A 17,697-nucleotide genomic window follows, 5' to 3' on the forward strand; every position below is an offset into this window, starting at 1 on the left:
AACATAGATGAGAGTTAACTAAATATGAATTATTTAAATATGCCTACACACCATGCAAATATAATTTAAATAAATATCTGCCTTACTGATCCACACTGCTTATTTATTGAATTATATCAATATTTTTTTTTTGTAAATAGGGTCAAAGACTAAAAAAACTTGAGGCAAGAAAAATCCGGGAAGAAAAGGAAGAAAAAGAAAGAGTCCAGATTGATATTGAAGAAGCTAAGTTTCAAGCTGAAAAACGAAAGGAAGCAATTGAGAAAGCGAAAACTCTGCAATACTACCAAACAGACAGGGTTAAAGGATTTCATGTAAGTATTTGTTATTTATGTACCTGTAGTGCCTTTTCTAGTTTTACTATTAGACAATAAAGTTGCCTTGCTTTTTGTATCTCTTATTCTTTTATTTGTAAATTTATGATTTTTAAAAAATAATTTAAAATAGCTTAGATCAGGATTTTTTTTTTGATTGTAATGATATTCACATAAGACCGTGTCCTCCTTGACTTAAGCACTCATTGGTTGAAAGGTGCAATACCCACATCTGTTCTAGGATCAGTTCACGATTATTCAAAAATGTGGTAAATTAATTCAGTTCACGTTGACAACTCATTTCTCCTTCCAAAGCAGCATTGTTGTATATAGTACATGTAAGTTTACTTACCTCTTATTTTTCTTCCAGGGTGCATTGTTGTTAACAGAAGTCTTAAAGGAAAGAGAAGCACAAATTGAACTTCAGAAAGCAAAGGAAGAACATTTAAAAAATAAAGATAAGCATCTTCTAGAAAAATATCAGAGAGATTTGGAGGCAGGTATCCTGGAAGACCATAACAAGGCATTAAAAGCTCTCACTGCACAAAGAGAAGTCTCAGAATTCCAGAAACGACAGTAAGTTCAATAGTATGAAAGCGAGTGTAAAATACAGTAATTTGCTGCAAAGCAGAGATTATTTTTCATTATTTATTTAATAAATCCAAATTTCCATTATTGAATAGAATTCTGAAAGGGAAGTTTACCACTTTAAAATCATATAAGGACTGTTTTCCGTATACCCAGTTAATAACCCATTTGTGAAATTACAAATTCTTGTGCTCACTTTTGATATGTATTTCAACCAGACTTGTGATGATGTTGCATATGAATCAGTTCATCCAAATTCAGCATTTTTAAAATGAGTTGTTTGTTTTGTAAACCAGTTCGAAATTATGGTTGAGAGGAGTTAACAGAAGACTCACCATTTGAGGGCATAAAGAATATCAGATAGATATCCCACTATGAATATTCATGCAATTTCTGTTTATTAGGCCCCATAAAAACTTTATCATTATAATGCACCTAAAAAGTAATGATGGAGGAATACTTTTTAAAAAGAATTTCAATCAGACTAAATTGAGTTAATAGAGTTAATTCCATTGAATTTTTGGTGGCAACTGTGTAGCACTTTTTTCTAAACATATTTATTTAAACTTTCAACACAATTTTTATTCTTAAAGGATCCAAGAACACATCAAAGTAGAAACAGATGCAAAGATGAAAGACATTAAAGAAGGACAGGAATTGAAACACCAGCTGGAGGTTTATAATGCAGAAAAGGCAAGAATAGAGGACATACGACGTGCTGAAAAATTAGATCTCATGAGGGCACATAAACAAACAGTGAGCGACAGAGACCTAATTCGAGCTGCTGAACGACAGAAAGAAGAGGAAGAAGAAGATGAGATACGCATCTTTGCCAAAGCCAAAAAGAAGATGACACAACTGAGGAAAGAAAGAGAACAAGAGTTATGGCAGTAAGTAATATTTGATTTAAATTTTTGATCTGTATAACTGTTAAAATATATAGGCCTATCCATAGTGGACTTTTGTTTGCAACAGCTGTTAGCAACAGACCCAATGTTGACATTTTTTGTCTTTGCTTTTATACATAAGTATAATACAGTAAACTACTACTATTTTTCTTTCAGGAAAAAACAAGACCATCTGTATTCTATGGTTGAAAAGTTGGACAGTCAACTCAAGCAGGCTAAAGACGATGAAGATGACCGCATTGCACGTGCAGTTGCTGAGAAAGAGGCTAAAATTCAGAAGGAAACTCAAGAGAAAGAGAAAGCATTTGCAGAAACACTGACGGAAACTGCGAAACATCGCGCAGAGCAAATGAAACGAATGCAAGATGAGAAGCGTGCCGAGCGTAAAAAGGAGTTTGAAGCTCTGAGGCTAAAAGAAGAGGCTGACGCTCTGTTCTTCGCCAAACAGATTGAGAAAGAAAATAAACGAAAAGAAGCAATGAAAGCGCTGCAAAAGGTGCATGTACAGCAGGTAGAAGAGTGCCAAGCTATTGAGAAGGCAAACCGCAAGGAACAGCTTGCCATGGATCAAAAGAATCTTGATCTCTTAGCTGTTGAAGAGCAACAATTCCAGGAATATGCTACTAAAGTTATTGATCACTGCAAGAAGGGTGGCCGCAATGTGTACCCTCTGGTTAAAGCAGCTCGTGAGGGCCATGGTGGAGGCCAAGGACCTGTGTTTGAAGGAAAAGGTGGAATCCGGCCTAGCTACCTGGTTCAGGACAAAAGTGCAGTTGAGCTGCCTCATTATCAGAAAGGAAGTACAGAAGAGATCAAATCGCTTCATGTAGGCCAGTCTGCCAACACACGCAACAGGCTAGGATTTGTATGGTGATTAAATGGAAAATCATATTTCTTCAAAATACTGTTGGGTTTATTCTGAAGTTCCGTGTAATTTAAATTCCAGGTTTAAGATTCTTCCAAAGAGAAAAATTGACACTAAAACAAAGACTTTATCGTGTATTATAATGATTTATTTTATCATTTAAATATAATTAATAATTTCATTAAAAATTATCAACATTGTACATAGTTGAATTGTATGATATTCATGAAAAATAAATATATAATTATAGCATCTAGTTTTTTTTATATCATTTTAGCAACATTTAAAACTGAAGTTTGCATTTCAAATTCAGAACTATTTTCCAAATTCAATTGGTGGTAATGGTACACAGGAACAGGATGCGGTGACAGGAAAGAAATTATAACCAATTATAAACTACAACAGCATCTCCATTGAACACGACTACTGGTATGTGACAGAGGGTACAAAAATGAATAGGTTCAGTTTTTTTTACTGTGGTCACATTACACTACAGCGCCCAGTGCATGTTTATTATTTTTATGACCCAAAGACTGCCCAACGATCAATCGCATCATACAATGCTTTATAGGGACTGCGGTTTAGTAGTCACTGGAAAGACTCAAGTTGGAGCCCTAAAATTGGAAAAGCATTTAAATCCCCTAGTTATTCTAATCTATTTCTTGAGGTTTAAACTGTTTTCTTGAACTTGAACATTAATTCGTACATATAAAGCGTATCATCCATGATGTAGCTGAAAAAAGAATGAGAGGTCATTGATTAAAGGTCAAGGTCACTCACCTTTTTAGTTTGCATATTACACTCTTCAATCTAAAAGATTTCTTTATTGTCCACTACATTAATAATGATTGTGGTAGAAAAATTTATTTTATTTTTTTGCTATATAAACTACTAAAAACATACTCATTATAAAATATATTTCAAGGAAATTATATTATAGATTTAATCTCAGCCCTGAGGGATAATTATACATGTTTAATTAATACAGAGAACAACTAAGAATGTGGATATGTTGTATAAAATAATTGAATATTTTATAGAGGCTGTATCTATGGTGCTTCCTATAAAAAATAGTTTTAGCAATAGCTGTTTTGCTGTTTTTGTGTTATTAGACAAGTGTCATCACAGCCACATCTACTCAAAAATTTACAAGTGGAGCACTACTAGTGTTCAGACTTTCTTCTAGCCTACTCCTACCTCATAAGCATATATTATTTTTTTATAACCATCCTCAAACACTAACTGCTTACCTGTACCAGAAGCACACTAAAGGTACTGTAGCACCGTGCCAGATTGAATGTGCATCAAATATCCAGCCGACTGGTGCAAAATCTCCTAGTTCAAGAAGCAGCAGCAGACTGGTGCCTAGCACAGTCACGATGGCCTTCCACACATAAGGCTGATTCCTAATGTTTTGTATGCCCCACAAAACAATCCATACAGTGTTAACGGCACCTTTAAAGATAGAAAAAAAGATTTGAAATATCTACAGTATACGACTAAGAAGAGGTGACCCTGCAAGAAGGCATGAATAACAGATTTGATTTTATCATCATACATGGTAAGGTACATGTAAGAAATACATATTATGTCTTGAGTTGTAAATAAAGAACAAATCGCACCATAAAATCATGGTCAGCGAAAGTGGTACAGAGGGTCAGACGGCCGTAAGACCAATATTTTGCCAAGATAAATATTATATTGATATAATACTTTTCAAAAAAATTAAAAATTTCTACTTTTTACAGTACTTATCAGGGACACAGTTTGATAAATTATTAATATTATTATTGAGTGTCCTGTGTTAAAACACTATAAACGTGTGCATCAAACTGCAAAGTTGGGCTGTTGCTGACAAGCTAGCTGGCTAGTAAATGTCACTGATTGACATTAATATTAAAGTACTAGCCACATTACTGCAGAGAAATTGCAGCCAAAATTTATTCCAAAATGTTGATAAGTCAAATAGCCTATTTGTTTGTAAGTCTGAAATTTCGGGTGCGATAATATTTGATTTCTAAAAAAAATGCCAAACTAAATGCTTGATGTGTTTAAATTTAAATTTTTCATTGTCAAATTATGATACTTTTGAGAGTGCTTTACGAGCCTCTAGTTCAACTTAAGCCCCAACCATGGTGGGGCTCAGGTTGGTGAGGACTCTCCTGCCTGACCAACACCTGAATGCTTCTGCCGCCCCTGAAAATGAATTTAAAAATGCACTTAAAAAAAACAGAATTGTTCTATAATGAACTAGAAAGAAATGATAAAATAATTCTGCATTATACATACCTATTGCAACGTTCACTTTCATGTTGTAGCCATAGTCAAACTTGATGAAAGCTAGATACCACACATGTATAAAAAACAAAGTAGATAGCACACCAATGCACAGACATGTGATGCCAACATGAAAAGTGCCTCCATGCCATCCAACAACCCTGATAAATACACAATGAAAATCCAGCTTGAAAATGTACTACAATGAACAGATTCTTCGATGTGGAGAACAATTTCATGCAAAATTATAAAGGATAACCACAAGGAATAAACCACATTGAAAATCCAGGTTGAAAATGTATTACAATGAACAGATTCTTTAATGTGGAGAACAATTTAGTCATGCAAAATTATAAAGGATAAACCACAAGGAATGGAAATAGATAATTTTGGATGAGATGTTGGGTGGGGGTTGTGGACATGGAAGCAGAAAAATGGAGGAATATAGTGAATTAAAAGAGAAGAATAAAAGATTGCACTCACCGTATACAATGGGTTAAAAGACTAGCAAGTACTAGTGAGGTTGCACAGAAATAATCCATTCTCTGAAATAAAAAAAAAAACACCCACAAAAGTAGAAAACGTGTCTGACCTGTACAGGATAACTGAATTGATTGTAATGTTAAATAATAAACAAAATTTACATATTTTTTCCAGCCTGATTTCATCTTCTAACATGAATTAGGCCTAAAAAAAATTGTTTGTTTGCCATTCTTTTTTTTTAAATGATAAAAAAGAGCAGGTGGAAAAAGTTTTTTTTTTTTTTTTAAATACTCATCAGATAGAATAAAAATAACCGACAGAGGCTAAGAATGACAATATCTTACATCAGACAGCAACTTTAGACAAATTTGTAGGGCATCTGGCAAAAAATAAAGATAAATTCACTCACATTTTTTTTAATTTGTAAAGAAAAAAAGCTAAAAAAACCCTTTTTTAAAGTTTTATTCGTTTGTTATCGTTATTTTTTTCAGTGAGTTAGGGGCGGGTTGAGGAGGGCAAACAAACATTTATTTTTGGCCTTATCATTCTAAATATTATTTTAAAGTATTTTTCCATTGACTTTTTTAAATCATAAATATTTTTATGTATCTGTACCACCTTGAATAATGTTTAGTCAGGAGAGAGAGCTGGCAAAAATAAGGTGAAATTAGGTGATTTTAAACTACTTGAATGCATTTTTGCTCAGGGAATTGGGGGTGCAGGGTTTTTCAGGGGGGACTTGCACACCATTCTTCCCCATAAATATGCGACTGGCACTAAAGATGGTATCTTACCTCAGTCCAAATGAAATCTCGTGTATGGAACACTGTAGACCAAACCCAGGCATTTATACATATCTAAAAAATAAATCAGAAATTGTACTTGAACAAAGTCAATAAAACTTCACATGCAATTAAGTTAAAAGAGGGCCTACAATTCAATACAACATTTTTATTTACCATTTCATGTCTGAATACAATATACCCAATTCAGATAGTATTATTATATTTTAATTTTTCATCTTATATTTAAAGTGTGTATTAACTAACCCATGAAGGACAGAAGGGTCCAAGCCAAGGGGCCAACAAAGCCTCGGTCAACAGCCTGGAATAAAGGCTTCCTTGTAGGATTCACTGAGAGAGTTTTCATGGCTTAGTTTGGTCCAAAATGTGCTTTTAGACCACAATGTTCGGGATTGGCAGTCAAAACAACGTTACTTAGATAAGCAAATAATTTTTTTTAAATTTTTGATCCAACGGCCTTTTCGTGCGTCGGATGACAGGGGGTCCATGCCAGTCCGACAGAGAGGGAAATTCCCCCTGCCCCCCACTTCTGGCACCCAATGGATTGTAGAGAATGGTGGAAGAAGTGAGAAGTAAACAGGAGTTCACTACATTCTACAAATTCTCCACTTTCCACAAATTTGGTCAAATTTAGTTTAAGTGCCTTTTAAGGAGAAGGGGCCTTGAAGGCATTTGCAACATATAACACTTGCCAAGTTACATCAGATTACATAATACAAATTTATTGATATTGAAATTTGTAGGCTTACAAGTTTCATGAGCAATTCAGAATTACGATTAAAGAAAAATAGGCAGATAAAATGTTTAATATTAACATAAACTGAGTATCAAATTCAAAGATGAAAAATACACACCAAAGAATAAGCTTGCCACACAATATACATTGGTGCTTCACTTGGGACCTTTGACCTAAATTTCAGCCAGAAATAAAGATGTAAGGCACCATGACAAATGGAAAAGACGACGGAAGCTACTTCTTGTATTCCAAATATCCGCAGAAAAGGCCACTATGCAAAGAAACACAAATGTTACAGTAAGAATGTGAAATATTGACTATTTAATTATTTTTGATCTGTGTTTATGAATGTTTTTGTTTTGCTATAAGTATTTTGTTAAAGAGGGATTACAGAGATAAGCAAACTGAAGTTTCGTTATGCAGTCTCAAGACCAAATTGCTTTCTACTTATACCATTGTTAATTTGATTTTGTTCTTTTGTTTAAATTCAGTAGTTTAATTTAGTCAATAAATGTATTTTTAAATTAAATTGAGAATGTGCGAATATTGTGATGCATACGCAAGATTCAAAAATGCCCCACCAGACTGGGCTCCTATAACTTTTAAAAAACTAAAAAACAAGTTGGGAAAAGAAAATTACATTTAAATTTCTATTCTGGAGAATGTCATTTCCAGCCATCTAGAAGTGCCATTGACATAAAATATTGTTTTGTACCTCAGCCCCAACCATTGTGGGGTGAGAATGTCCACTTGTAAAACTGACTTTTTTTCCCCCTTTATTTCAATTCTTGGATCCACCACTGAGATAAAATGGAAAATAATATTGTCCACGATAATTATTTTAAAAAATAGATAATACTTTAGTTGATATAATATTATGACTTCTTATAACGTATCCATCTCAGAGAGTTGCTTGCAATTGCAGCGCCATAATAATAATGTTAGGAGTGAATTACTGGTAACAATAATGGGAGGGGTGAATTAATGGTAACAATTGTAAATATCATTGTAAGTTATAATACATCAAAATAGCTTCCAAACCTTGCCATGGAACTGTGGACAAGGCAACGGAATGCTATGATAATATTCAACTGTGTTCCACATACATTCATAGCCACATTCATCCTCACAGTCCCACAAAAGCGCCCTCAAGTACCATGGCCTGCCTGCATCAAATTCCTGCAGGTCTGTTTTAGTAGAACAGTTTGCATAGAAGCATGATTGTAAACATCTTTGGTAAACAGGATGACGGTCTCCATGTGAGCACTGGACGAATTTTATTGCAGAAAAAACCAGGTAAATGGTCAAAATTGTAATAATTTGACTGGGAACAGCCGCCATCTAGAAATAAACCAAAAAGAGCATTTAACTTTCATAGTCAATTTGAGTTATTGTAATTCTGATGGGGCAAGACAAAATGGAGAGAGGATGCAGTAAACAACTTAACAGTGAATCGTTACTTTGCTTTCATGAAGGAAGGAAGCAGCTCCAACGGAGCTCATACTAGTTTCCTTGTTTACTTTTCAGTGTAGTGAGGGTGAGTCAAAGGCAAGGCAGAGTTTGGTTCAATCCATTTACCTAATTTAATAAATGTAGGCCTATGCATCTAAATTAATTTATATTGGGAAAGCATTATTTTAATTTTTCCAATTATGGTGAATGAAACTGAGTATAAATGGCATGGTAAGGTACTGTGTTCATACCTTTTCCAGACCTTGCCACAAACAGTAAGTGGTACTACTAGTAAGTACTCCTTTAAATAATTAAAAATAAGTAAAATATTACCAAACCTGCTTTACTTCTTAAATTCAAATGAACTACATTGGAATTTTCAGTGCCAGAGTACTTTTTATCAATATCAGTTGTGTACCACCTACCACCACCACCACCATCAAATAAATATTTTATCATCATTGTGTGGTAAACACTGGTATTCAACGAAAGTTAACATGGAAATAATATACAAAGAATCACCAAATACAAACCATAGCATTCAACTCATTTAGACATCTGCAGACAAAGTTTACTCAAATAATTATTTAGTAAACAAGTCAGACAATTTCACCGCCCCTTTAGGTTGGTTAAACAGAATAAATTTTCACAATTTCCACGGTCCGACACGAATCTTGTACAGTAATAATAGTATCTCATTTTTCGTTGTCGTGAACAGAATGTCGAAGGTCATTTAAAGGTGGAGAGTGTGAAATCGACAAAGCGTGTAGCGTGTAATTTTTGTTGCTCTTACTGCCCTGCTAAAATAAGGTTTTCTAAGAATTTCTTTGTTATTTCAAATGCCTTAGCATTTTTAGGTAAACTAGATAACTTTTCGTTTGCATTAATATACAACATGCCACTTCAAATTTGATTTAAGCTAGCCTAGTTTTGATGGTGCCGAGAGCCCCGCCTGCATTGTTGGCAGTGCGAGCTGGTGGAAGGGAGTGGCGGTAGGCTGGGCCTAGTTATTCCAGGCTACCAGTCCAGGCGATGACGGCTAGGCAAGCCTGTAATGTAGACCCCTAAAAAATTTAAGTACGCTAGATTTGGTTCGCTTCGGTTCATTACCCCTTCGGTTTGGGTCGTTTCAGACTCATTTTTAATTTAACTAAAATAATAAGTTTGTAGGCCTAGGCCTACATCTCCCTGGGCCTACTGATTGTCACTGTCAGATTGAAATGCTTATTTTTATTAATTAAAAATGTTCCATACTCATTCAGTTTTCAAATAGCGTATATTTATACATTTACGAGTACTAACTCCCTGCCTCCTTACAATCACTAAGGTAAGAATTCTCAAATAAGATGATCCGTGTAAAAAATGACCCCCCGACGATTTAGACGATTTTTTTTATGGTGGGGCGCCAGGCTGTAATAGTGAGTCCTGCACAGGAAATATATTCTTGGCGCAAAAATTTGCCCTAAAAAAGTCTATTCACGAAAATTAGACTTTGAACTAATCTTAATAATCATATAAAGATAATAATGTATTATGCAGTAATTACAATTCTAAGCACCTATTTTCCTAGTTATATTCTGCTTAAATTTGAGCTGGTTTTTGACGTATCATCCGCGCAATTAAAAAACTTTACAGTATAGGTCGGGTGTACAAGACAACTCCCCTGTTTTATCGTCGCAATTTCTAATTTTTCCTACTCTTTATGGTCTTCATACTGCATCTAGCTGGTTAAAAATGCAGCCAAATTTAGGACTGATTTTCCAAATTTATCATTTTCATGGGCTTTTAAATGTTCATAAAAGTCTTTTTCCCATATTTAAAATGTTTTTATTCATACTAAGAGCTTGGCTACTCGAACAGCCCTCATATTGAGAGTTAGGCGGATTAAGGACGATGTTTTGTATTCGTATGTGTCCCTTATATGTTGTAGTTAAGTCAAGTGGCACTGCAGTGCTTCTGCCGCAGGTACCCAGGGACAAATTTCCGATTTCCAATTAAATGAGGACCAATAAAGACATTTTATAATAATAATAATTATTATTATTATTAATGCAATTACATAAACATTTTTATAAAATTGAAATGTCTGTTTATTTAATAATTTTAAACTGGAATTCATATTCTTATGTAAAAGTAATGTTAAATATATTTTTTATATATTCTTGCTTTTCCTATGCATAGAATTAATAAGACCCTTATTTCTTTTACAGCTACATTACATTATTAAATAAAATGTTTTTTAATTAATAATTTAGCTTTCTAAATTAAAAGATATTCGACATAACCTTGAAACTTGGTAAATGGCCAAAACAAGTGGATTCCATATTACTAAGTTAGGTCTTAGGTGTAATGATGAGGTTTTATATTGTATAATTTTCCATTTTTTTTAAATGTTGACTTTGAAGTATCACTCGAGGATAGTTGATCCCATAGGGTGGAATTGTTTTTGGTCAGGCAAGACTTTTGGATACTTTTGCAAACTTTTATTTTTTAAAGATTGGAGGAGGAGGAGGACGGAAAATTAATAAATATAAAATTTTGTTTTTTTTATTTAGCAAATTTTGTGTGCCAAAATCATCCAGACAGAGGAGAAAATAAAAGAGATTTGTGGCAGTGGATGCAATAAAATTGGCCAAAAATAAAGTTTCATTTTTATTCAAAATCATCATTATTGGCGGGCTGTGGGTTTACTAAATAAGGCTTAAATAAAGTCTCTCTCTTAGTCCTATCACCCTGTTATGATTGTTTGAGTTCATTTAAATTCACTGATTTTTCTTCAGCATTATGAAGTTACTGCTATTTATATCCATGGGTTTGCTCATGCTCACCATCGCTAGTGCTGTTCAGAAGCAAGCTGAGGTGGAGGATAATGAATTTGCTGAGTTTGAAGAGCTTGATGAAGATGATGAGGATGCCACAGTTGAGGAGGAAGGGGAGGATGCAGCCTTTGAGGAATTCAATGAGGAAGAGGAGACAAATGAGCAAGCTGTTCAAGAGGATACAGAATTCCAAACTAGAGACAACATCGAGGTGAAGTTTTCTTTTTGGCCTATTAGAATGTTCAAGTTCTTTTTGTTCTTTAATTATTTTATTATATTTATTTCTACAGTAGGTATTGTTTTTTTGGTATTTTTTGTAAATTTTTGAGTTTTTGCTTCGTGTTAAAAAAAATAGCCTACCATAATTATAAAAAATAAAAGTATGGTGATGATTTATTTAAAGACCTGAGATGTCTTCTTGTAATATTACCAATAAATGTTTCATAATTCTGTTTGATCTCCTTTTATTCAGGATGAAGAATTTGATGAAGATGAGTTTGAAAACATTGACCAACCATTAAAAGGTGCAATGAAAGATGAAGGCCTGAAAATTAAAGAGGTAAATTGGAAAGACTACCCATCATCATGTAACAGACCAGGCCTTTAAAATGCATCATTACTGTCATTATGTAACAAAATAAACATTGTAAATAATGATGATGATGATGATGATAATCATCGTCATAGTTATTATGGCTACATGGGGATGTGGATGATGGCAACAGCGGTGGTAGGGGCAACTGTATCGTGATGTTCATGGTGCAGTGATTCAACAGTTAACTACAACTTTTAAAAAAGTATTACCTGTAATGAAAATTTGAATGTAGCTTGAATTGTTTAGACATAAGCTTTGTCCATTACTAATATTTAATTATTTTATTTTATCAAATTTAGAGCTATATAAATCCCCAAAATATTATAATTATTATTTTTATATTGTCTTTGACAAAATATCTGTATTATAGTCACGGTGTGCCTATATATGGTGATGATGTGATGTCATCATGACCATATTTAGGCATGTGACATGTTTTCATTGGATAGTCTTGACTGGGCAATAGTTATAGAAATACTTTATTGCCGCATGATTGAAATGCGAGACTCGGATCCTTTCGAAAGTTTCATTTCGTCGGATTACACCTTTCTTTCACAGCATCAGATTCCTCGGGATGCTTGTTCACTTGTCAATTCATTCATTTATCGTTGAGACTTTTTTTTTATCTATTGTGCAGGTACCACTTCACTTCCGGACTAATTGGGATAGTTACTACCTGGAATTTATAATGATTGCTGGAGTGTTGTCTTATGTTTTAAACTATCTTACGGGTAAAAGTAAAAACAATAAACTGGCAACGGCATGGTGAGTAGCATATTAAATAGGTTTTTTTTTTAATGATTTGTAAAATAGAATTTACAGCATAAACAATAACTAAGCCTCCACCACAAAGAAGGCTCTGTTGAACCTTGTGTTTAATTGATGTAATTGCAAAATTACAAAGAATCACATGATAATAATAATTATTTTATCCTAATGTTTGAGATTAGGGGAACTTAATTACTTTTATTTGTAGTAGGGATCCTGTTCAGTAGCTACAATAGTTACTGTTCTCCCACTGGTCTCGGTATACTTTATAAATAAGTCTTAATATGAGAATTATGGAGTGGAGCTGTTTTGAGTTATGTGAACAAAATCCTGTTGTCTGACCATAATTTAATTCTAAGATCCTGGGATTATCATTATTACCTGGCAGGCTACAACTCCACTAAAGGTACATTCAACAACTTGAAATATTCATAATGTAAAAGATATGTCAAATATAATATCTGAACAGGTTCAAGGTACATAGAGAAATACTCGATAAAAACTTTTCAATCGTTGGAGATGATGGCAGCGGAGAGACGGAGCAGAATGGTATCTTGATGAAGGATAGCGAAAATAGATATCTGATCTGGTGCTCAGGACGTATCTACTGTGAAGGCATGCTGGTTGAGCTCAAAGTAAGTTGTTTTCACTGTAATCTTGCTGAAAACGTTGTGGTTGAATCATATTTTAAGATTTTATTGTTAGTTGAGAAATACCAATCTAGCTGTAACAGTTATCTGTAATCACAATTTTATACTTGACAAAGGTAGACAAAATATCAATTCAGTAATAGTTATAGTAGTGATAACAGTGATATTTTGTTGTATTTTATTTTATTTCTCAATTAATGTTTGGAAGGGTGCCAACAAGTTTTAAATACTTACACAATGACCTATTGATAATCATGTTATTGTTTTACAATAGTTATTAAAGAGGCAAGACTTAGTAAGTGTTATGGCAAAGATGATGAGACCAACTCCTGATGAAGTCGTAAGTCCATTTTTTATTTATTTCTTGTTTAAAAGATCAAATAAATTATCAACTACTTGTTTTACCAACAAAAATCCATAAATTGATTACCAGCCAATTTAAGCATTACAGTATCATTTATACATTGCACTGACAAGCAACTTTTTAAAATTCCATTTTTATTGAGAATCAATAACTTACTTCAGATACTAAAAAGTAAGCAATTGAATATGTAATTAATTGTTAAAGTTTGTTGTTTATCATAGATTTTAAAGAATAAAATTTGCCAGACATTTGAACACAAGAACTACTTAAAAATAGAACTCGTGCTATGTTTGACTGACTAGAAGGATGCTAGCATAATGCCAACAAAAATACATCATAGATTAATCCATACAAAGAAATGCATAAGTCATGTTATGTAATCAATATAAAATTGGATTTTAATATACAACTGATAAAACTTATAAACCTAGAATTGTACATGGTTAAACATATTACTGTAAGAATAATTACAAAAATGTGTGAAATAACCTATGTTAAAATATCCATAGTGTGTATTCTTTTAGATTTATCTAATTTTCCTGTGCTTTTTCAATTTTATTTTCTCAGCGAATAACAGTAACAATGAACAAAGACGATATGGATACATTTGTACTTTTCATAGGCAACAAAAAAATTGCCTCCAAAATGGGCAAAGAGATGAATGATCTGGTAGGCTATAACATTACTTACATTATAGTATAGTTTATATGTATTTATTTATGTACTGAATAAAATATACTTATAATATGTTGAAGAAAAACTGAATAGAGATTATACTGACCATAACTAAAGCTCTTTTCACACCACCAAATCGTTTGTGCAGGTAATTGAGATTTGCCCATATATAGACATGATGATGTCATATCTCACCCATATATAGACATGATGATGTAATATCTCACCCATATATAGGCATATACAGGCTTTGTAACAGTGTTAATGTAAAGCGCACCAATAGGTTACAAATGCTGCTGGAAACACCATTCTACATATCCTCAGTTGCTAAATAGGCTTGAAGGAATAAAAGGTGTAGCCACATATAGCCTGCTATAGAACAATACAAGAAGTGACCGCACAGTCTCCTGATGAAATCCACTGTGTGGACGATAGCTAGAACTAATAAATATTATAGTATTTGAAGTGCTGTATTAGGCATTAAAGAGAATGTTGAAGAAGTGACTGCACAGTCTCCTGATGAAATCCACTGTGTGAATGAAATCTAGAACTAATAAATATTATAGTATTTGAAGTGCTGTATTAGGCATTAAAGAGAATGTTGAAGTAGATTATGGAGGGACGTGTTATTGTTAAACAATTCGCCATCCACTAGGTGAGGACAACTGTTAGAAGTACCGTACCACATATCCTCAATTCGTTGCTCATGTAAACAGTTGTATGGTGTTCCTACCTTGGATATGAAATTCAGAAAATCTCAAAATCTAATGTCAGGAATAATGTTTTGCAACCATGACTAACCGCAGCTTTTTTGTCCTTTTCACCACTAGTACAATTTTTGCCCAGAAAGACGTAGTGGGGAGAAGTATGGTCTTGGAGCATCGTTGACTGTGATGGCAGAAATGGCAGATCTAGCTCAAGGATTAATAGATAGTAGGGTAAGAAACATTTGATGCTTCACATAACCATTGCTTACATTTCAGTGAAAGCAGTTGAAAATATTATTAAAAATGACAACAATGTTAATCAGACATCAAATATTAATTATTGAATTTTTAATTTGAAAGTTTTTATTGTCACTCTTGCCATAATCACTCTTGATTATGGTGTTTGGAGAAATCTAGTGGTCACCTGTTCCTGAATGCATGATGATGTTTATATTATTTATTTAAATCATTTTTTTTTCCCAGATTACAAATTGTTTGAATGCATATCCTGAAATGTTTGATTACTTGCATTTTTCTGATCAGTACTCTGGGCCAAAGCCTTCCACAGAGTAAGTACTTGGTAAACTTATCTACTAGGCATTGTTTTTTTCTAGGGTTGTACCATTTTATTTTCTATACTGTTAATTTCTTTATAGTTTATCAAGTTTTAAGTAATAAATGCGGATAATTAGCTTTGTGGGAGTGATGGGTTTGATATGACATTACCATATCCATTTGTGTGATGGTATTATGACATTGATGTGTATAATATAACATCATCTTGCCTATATATGTAGAAAGTACTGAAAATGTGATAGTGTGTACAATGCAATGGCTTGATATAGTCTCAATATACAGTCTCTGCTGTCTGTCAAATTGCTGTCTGTGTGTATTTAAGTTTTTAGCTTTTAAAAGAAAAACAATTTTGCTCACCAGTTAACAAACACAGGAATGCCCTGGTCCTAATTACTTGCATGATTCATAAATTGGCTGCCATTAATTTCAGGGTATTCAGAGAACGTTGGTAAATCAGCAAAAAAATTAGGTGGCACTAAAATTATAATGAAATTAATAGGTATCTAATTTAAAATTGTTGATTAGTGTAACTTAATTTTTTTTTATTTCTTGTTATTCAGAGATGAACAGCCTACCAAGATGCCAACGACTACCAAAGTACTTATATTTAATTTTAGAAGTAAGTCTGTTTTTTAATTTTCTGTTGGGAGGGGGTGGAGGTGTAAATATATGTTGCTTTTCTCTGATTGGGTTTTGAAGACCATGAATCCAAAATGTTCAGAAGTTAATTGAAGTTACTGTTGTGGTAGCCGTCTTCCTCAGAAGACACAAGGCCGTCATTGACGGGATCCGTTGACCGAATAGCTGCTATTGTTTAATAGAGTTCAAAGATTTACCAATATGTTACACAAATGGATTCAGTTACTTTTTTAATTTTTTTTTTTATATTTTTATTTTCTTTAAAAATTTTTTTTATTGATTTATTGTTTTAAATGTTGATTGGACAAATTGAAATTACTAAGAATATAATGTCATGATTAAGGATGTAGAGATCTTGTTGTTGCAATTACATACACTTGTGGCCTGTTTTGTCTAAATAGTTTGAAAATTTAATTGAAAAAGATAGATGTTTATTTGTCTACATGTTTTTTTTTTTTTAGTTCCAGGGATGGGAAAATCTTCTACCAAGGATGTAGAGGCAATGGTGCCAATGTTAAAGATGGTGATATATTGTATAGATAAAGTCAAGCGATACCGTCTTAGCAGGGAGGTATGCTCAAATGATCAATTACAGTTTGTTTAAAACAGGTTTTTATTAATTGTTGTATTTTAATGATTTCTTGAAGTTTTAGTGTGTGTGGTTTTCCACTCATTATCAAGGCAAAATACTTTTTTCTGGTGTACACTATACTATATGTATTAACCTGTAAATTGATTTGCTCATTTAGGGAAAAATTAAAGCAGATAAAGCTCGTGCAAAAGTTGCAGAATCATTTGAGAAGCTTTCTCATGCTCAACGGCAGGAAGCAGCCCAGCTGAGGCGTGAGGACAAACGACGTCAAGAAAAGGAACGTCTGATGAACGAAGATGATCCGGAAAAAGCTCGGAAAATTGAAGTGAGTTATTTTGATAATTTCAAATCATCTTATTTTTTGCATGGGACCCTAACAATAATGAAAGACAAGCAGAAGCCTGTTTCTTTCTTAGTATACACTCATTTATTATTATTTGATTATTAAGATAACAATTTTTTAATACACACTCATTTATTATTATTTGATTATTACGATAGTAACAGAATTGTTTATTTTAATTACAGGATAAACAGTACAAACAAGACATGAAACGTCGCCTTGGTGCTAGACAAAAACAAGTGAAGATTCGCTAAGCTTATTGCCGTTTTATATGCATTACTTAAATGTAAATTCAATTGAATGAGTGGGTGTTGTTTGGCAGAAACCCAACAGCAACAATCAAACTAATTTAACTACTATTAATTTTAATGAAACATGCATCCTCAAATTAATTTCACTATTGTGGACCTGTGAGCAGGCAAAAATCTTCCAGAAATTAATCCATCTCCCAAAAATATTTGATGTATGTTTTTACCACTGTATTATGTATTATGCAATATTTGGTGTAAATAAAATTTATACATAATTTAGTACAGTACTGTA

General features: G+C 33.1%; 3 protein-coding genes across 7 annotated transcripts in view; 2 read left to right on the forward strand and 1 right to left on the reverse strand.

Annotated features, from left to right (window-relative positions):
* The window catches only part of LOC117108323 (coiled-coil domain-containing protein 173-like), a 5,194-nt gene extending 1,434 nt beyond the window's left edge, over window positions 1–3,760 (forward strand). The window contains exons 3-6 of the mRNA XM_033250300.1: window positions 141–314; window positions 685–890; window positions 1,496–1,792; window positions 1,967–3,760. Of these exons, the coding sequence (XP_033106191.1) occupies window positions 141–314; window positions 685–890; window positions 1,496–1,792; window positions 1,967–2,684 (1,395 nt within the window). The 3' untranslated portion in view covers window positions 2,685–3,760. The remainder of the gene's footprint in view (window positions 1–140; window positions 315–684; window positions 891–1,495; window positions 1,793–1,966) is intronic.
* LOC117108327 (post-GPI attachment to proteins factor 3-like) lies at window positions 2,802–9,108 on the reverse strand. Of its 3 annotated transcripts, none has more exons than XM_033250308.1 (8): window positions 8,960–9,108; window positions 8,016–8,315; window positions 7,093–7,245; window positions 6,230–6,292; window positions 5,436–5,497; window positions 4,965–5,113; window positions 3,926–4,130; window positions 2,802–3,408 (listed from the first exon to the last, which is right to left on the reverse strand). In XM_033250308.1, the coding sequence occupies exons 1-8, from the start codon at window positions 8,960–8,962 to the stop codon at window positions 3,345–3,347; spliced, it is 999 nt and encodes a 332-aa protein (XP_033106199.1). In that variant the 5' UTR covers window positions 8,963–9,108; the 3' UTR covers window positions 2,802–3,344. The 3 variants fall into 3 exon arrangements, with proteins under 3 accessions (XP_033106199.1, XP_033106200.1, XP_033106201.1); XM_033250309.1 differs by lacking the exon at window positions 8,960–9,108 and adding an exon at window positions 8,765–8,931; XM_033250310.1 differs by lacking the exon at window positions 8,960–9,108 and having other exon boundaries at window positions 8,081–8,232.
* Window positions 8,251–17,663, forward strand: LOC117108325 (coiled-coil domain-containing protein 47-like). Of its 3 annotated transcripts, none has more exons than XM_033250303.1 (13): window positions 8,251–8,270; window positions 11,207–11,456; window positions 11,718–11,804; window positions 12,478–12,605; window positions 13,078–13,243; window positions 13,533–13,598; window positions 14,190–14,291; window positions 15,128–15,235; window positions 15,488–15,573; window positions 16,141–16,199; window positions 16,681–16,790; window positions 16,969–17,136; window positions 17,340–17,663. In XM_033250303.1, the coding sequence occupies exons 2-13, from the start codon at window positions 11,211–11,213 to the stop codon at window positions 17,406–17,408; spliced, it is 1,395 nt and encodes a 464-aa protein (XP_033106194.1). In that variant the 5' UTR covers window positions 8,251–8,270; window positions 11,207–11,210; the 3' UTR covers window positions 17,409–17,663. The 3 variants fall into 3 exon arrangements, with proteins under 3 accessions (XP_033106194.1, XP_033106192.1, XP_033106193.1); XM_033250301.1 differs by lacking the exon at window positions 8,251–8,270 and adding an exon at window positions 9,098–9,236; XM_033250302.1 differs by lacking the exon at window positions 8,251–8,270 and adding an exon at window positions 9,154–9,283.
* The last annotated feature ends 34 nt before the right edge of the window (window positions 17,664–17,697 follow it).

This window comes from Anneissia japonica, unplaced genomic scaffold, assembly GCF_011630105.1.
Source record: "Anneissia japonica isolate Jap-2015-1 unplaced genomic scaffold, ASM1163010v1 scaffold426_len1935630_cov189, whole genome shotgun sequence".
NCBI classification, from domain to species: domain Eukaryota; kingdom Metazoa; phylum Echinodermata; class Crinoidea; order Comatulida; family Comatulidae; genus Anneissia; species Anneissia japonica.

What these genes read in the sequence shown, in the direction of transcription:
- LOC117108325 (XM_033250303.1), top strand. Translation starts at nt 11,211, where the DNA reads ATGAAGTTACTGCTATTTATATCCATGGGTTTGCTCATGCTCACCATC. An exon ending in AAACTAGAGACAACATCGAG is followed by an intron (nt 11,457 to 11,717) that starts GTGAAGTTTTCT and finishes CCTTTTATTCAG; the next exon opens with GATGAAGAATTTGATGAAGA. An exon ending in AAGGATTAATAGATAGTAGG is followed by an intron (nt 15,236 to 15,487) that starts GTAAGAAACATT and finishes TTTTTTTCCCAG; the next exon opens with ATTACAAATTGTTTGAATGC.
- LOC117108327 (XM_033250308.1), bottom strand. An exon ending in GAGATTTCATTTGGACTGAG is followed by an intron (nt 5,498 to 6,229) that starts GTAAGATACCAT and finishes TTTTTATTTCAG; the next exon opens with AGAATGGATTATTTCTGTGC. An exon ending in CTTTTAACCCATTGTATACG is followed by an intron (nt 5,114 to 5,435) that starts GTGAGTGCAATC and finishes TGTATTTATCAG; the next exon opens with GGTTGTTGGATGGCATGGAG.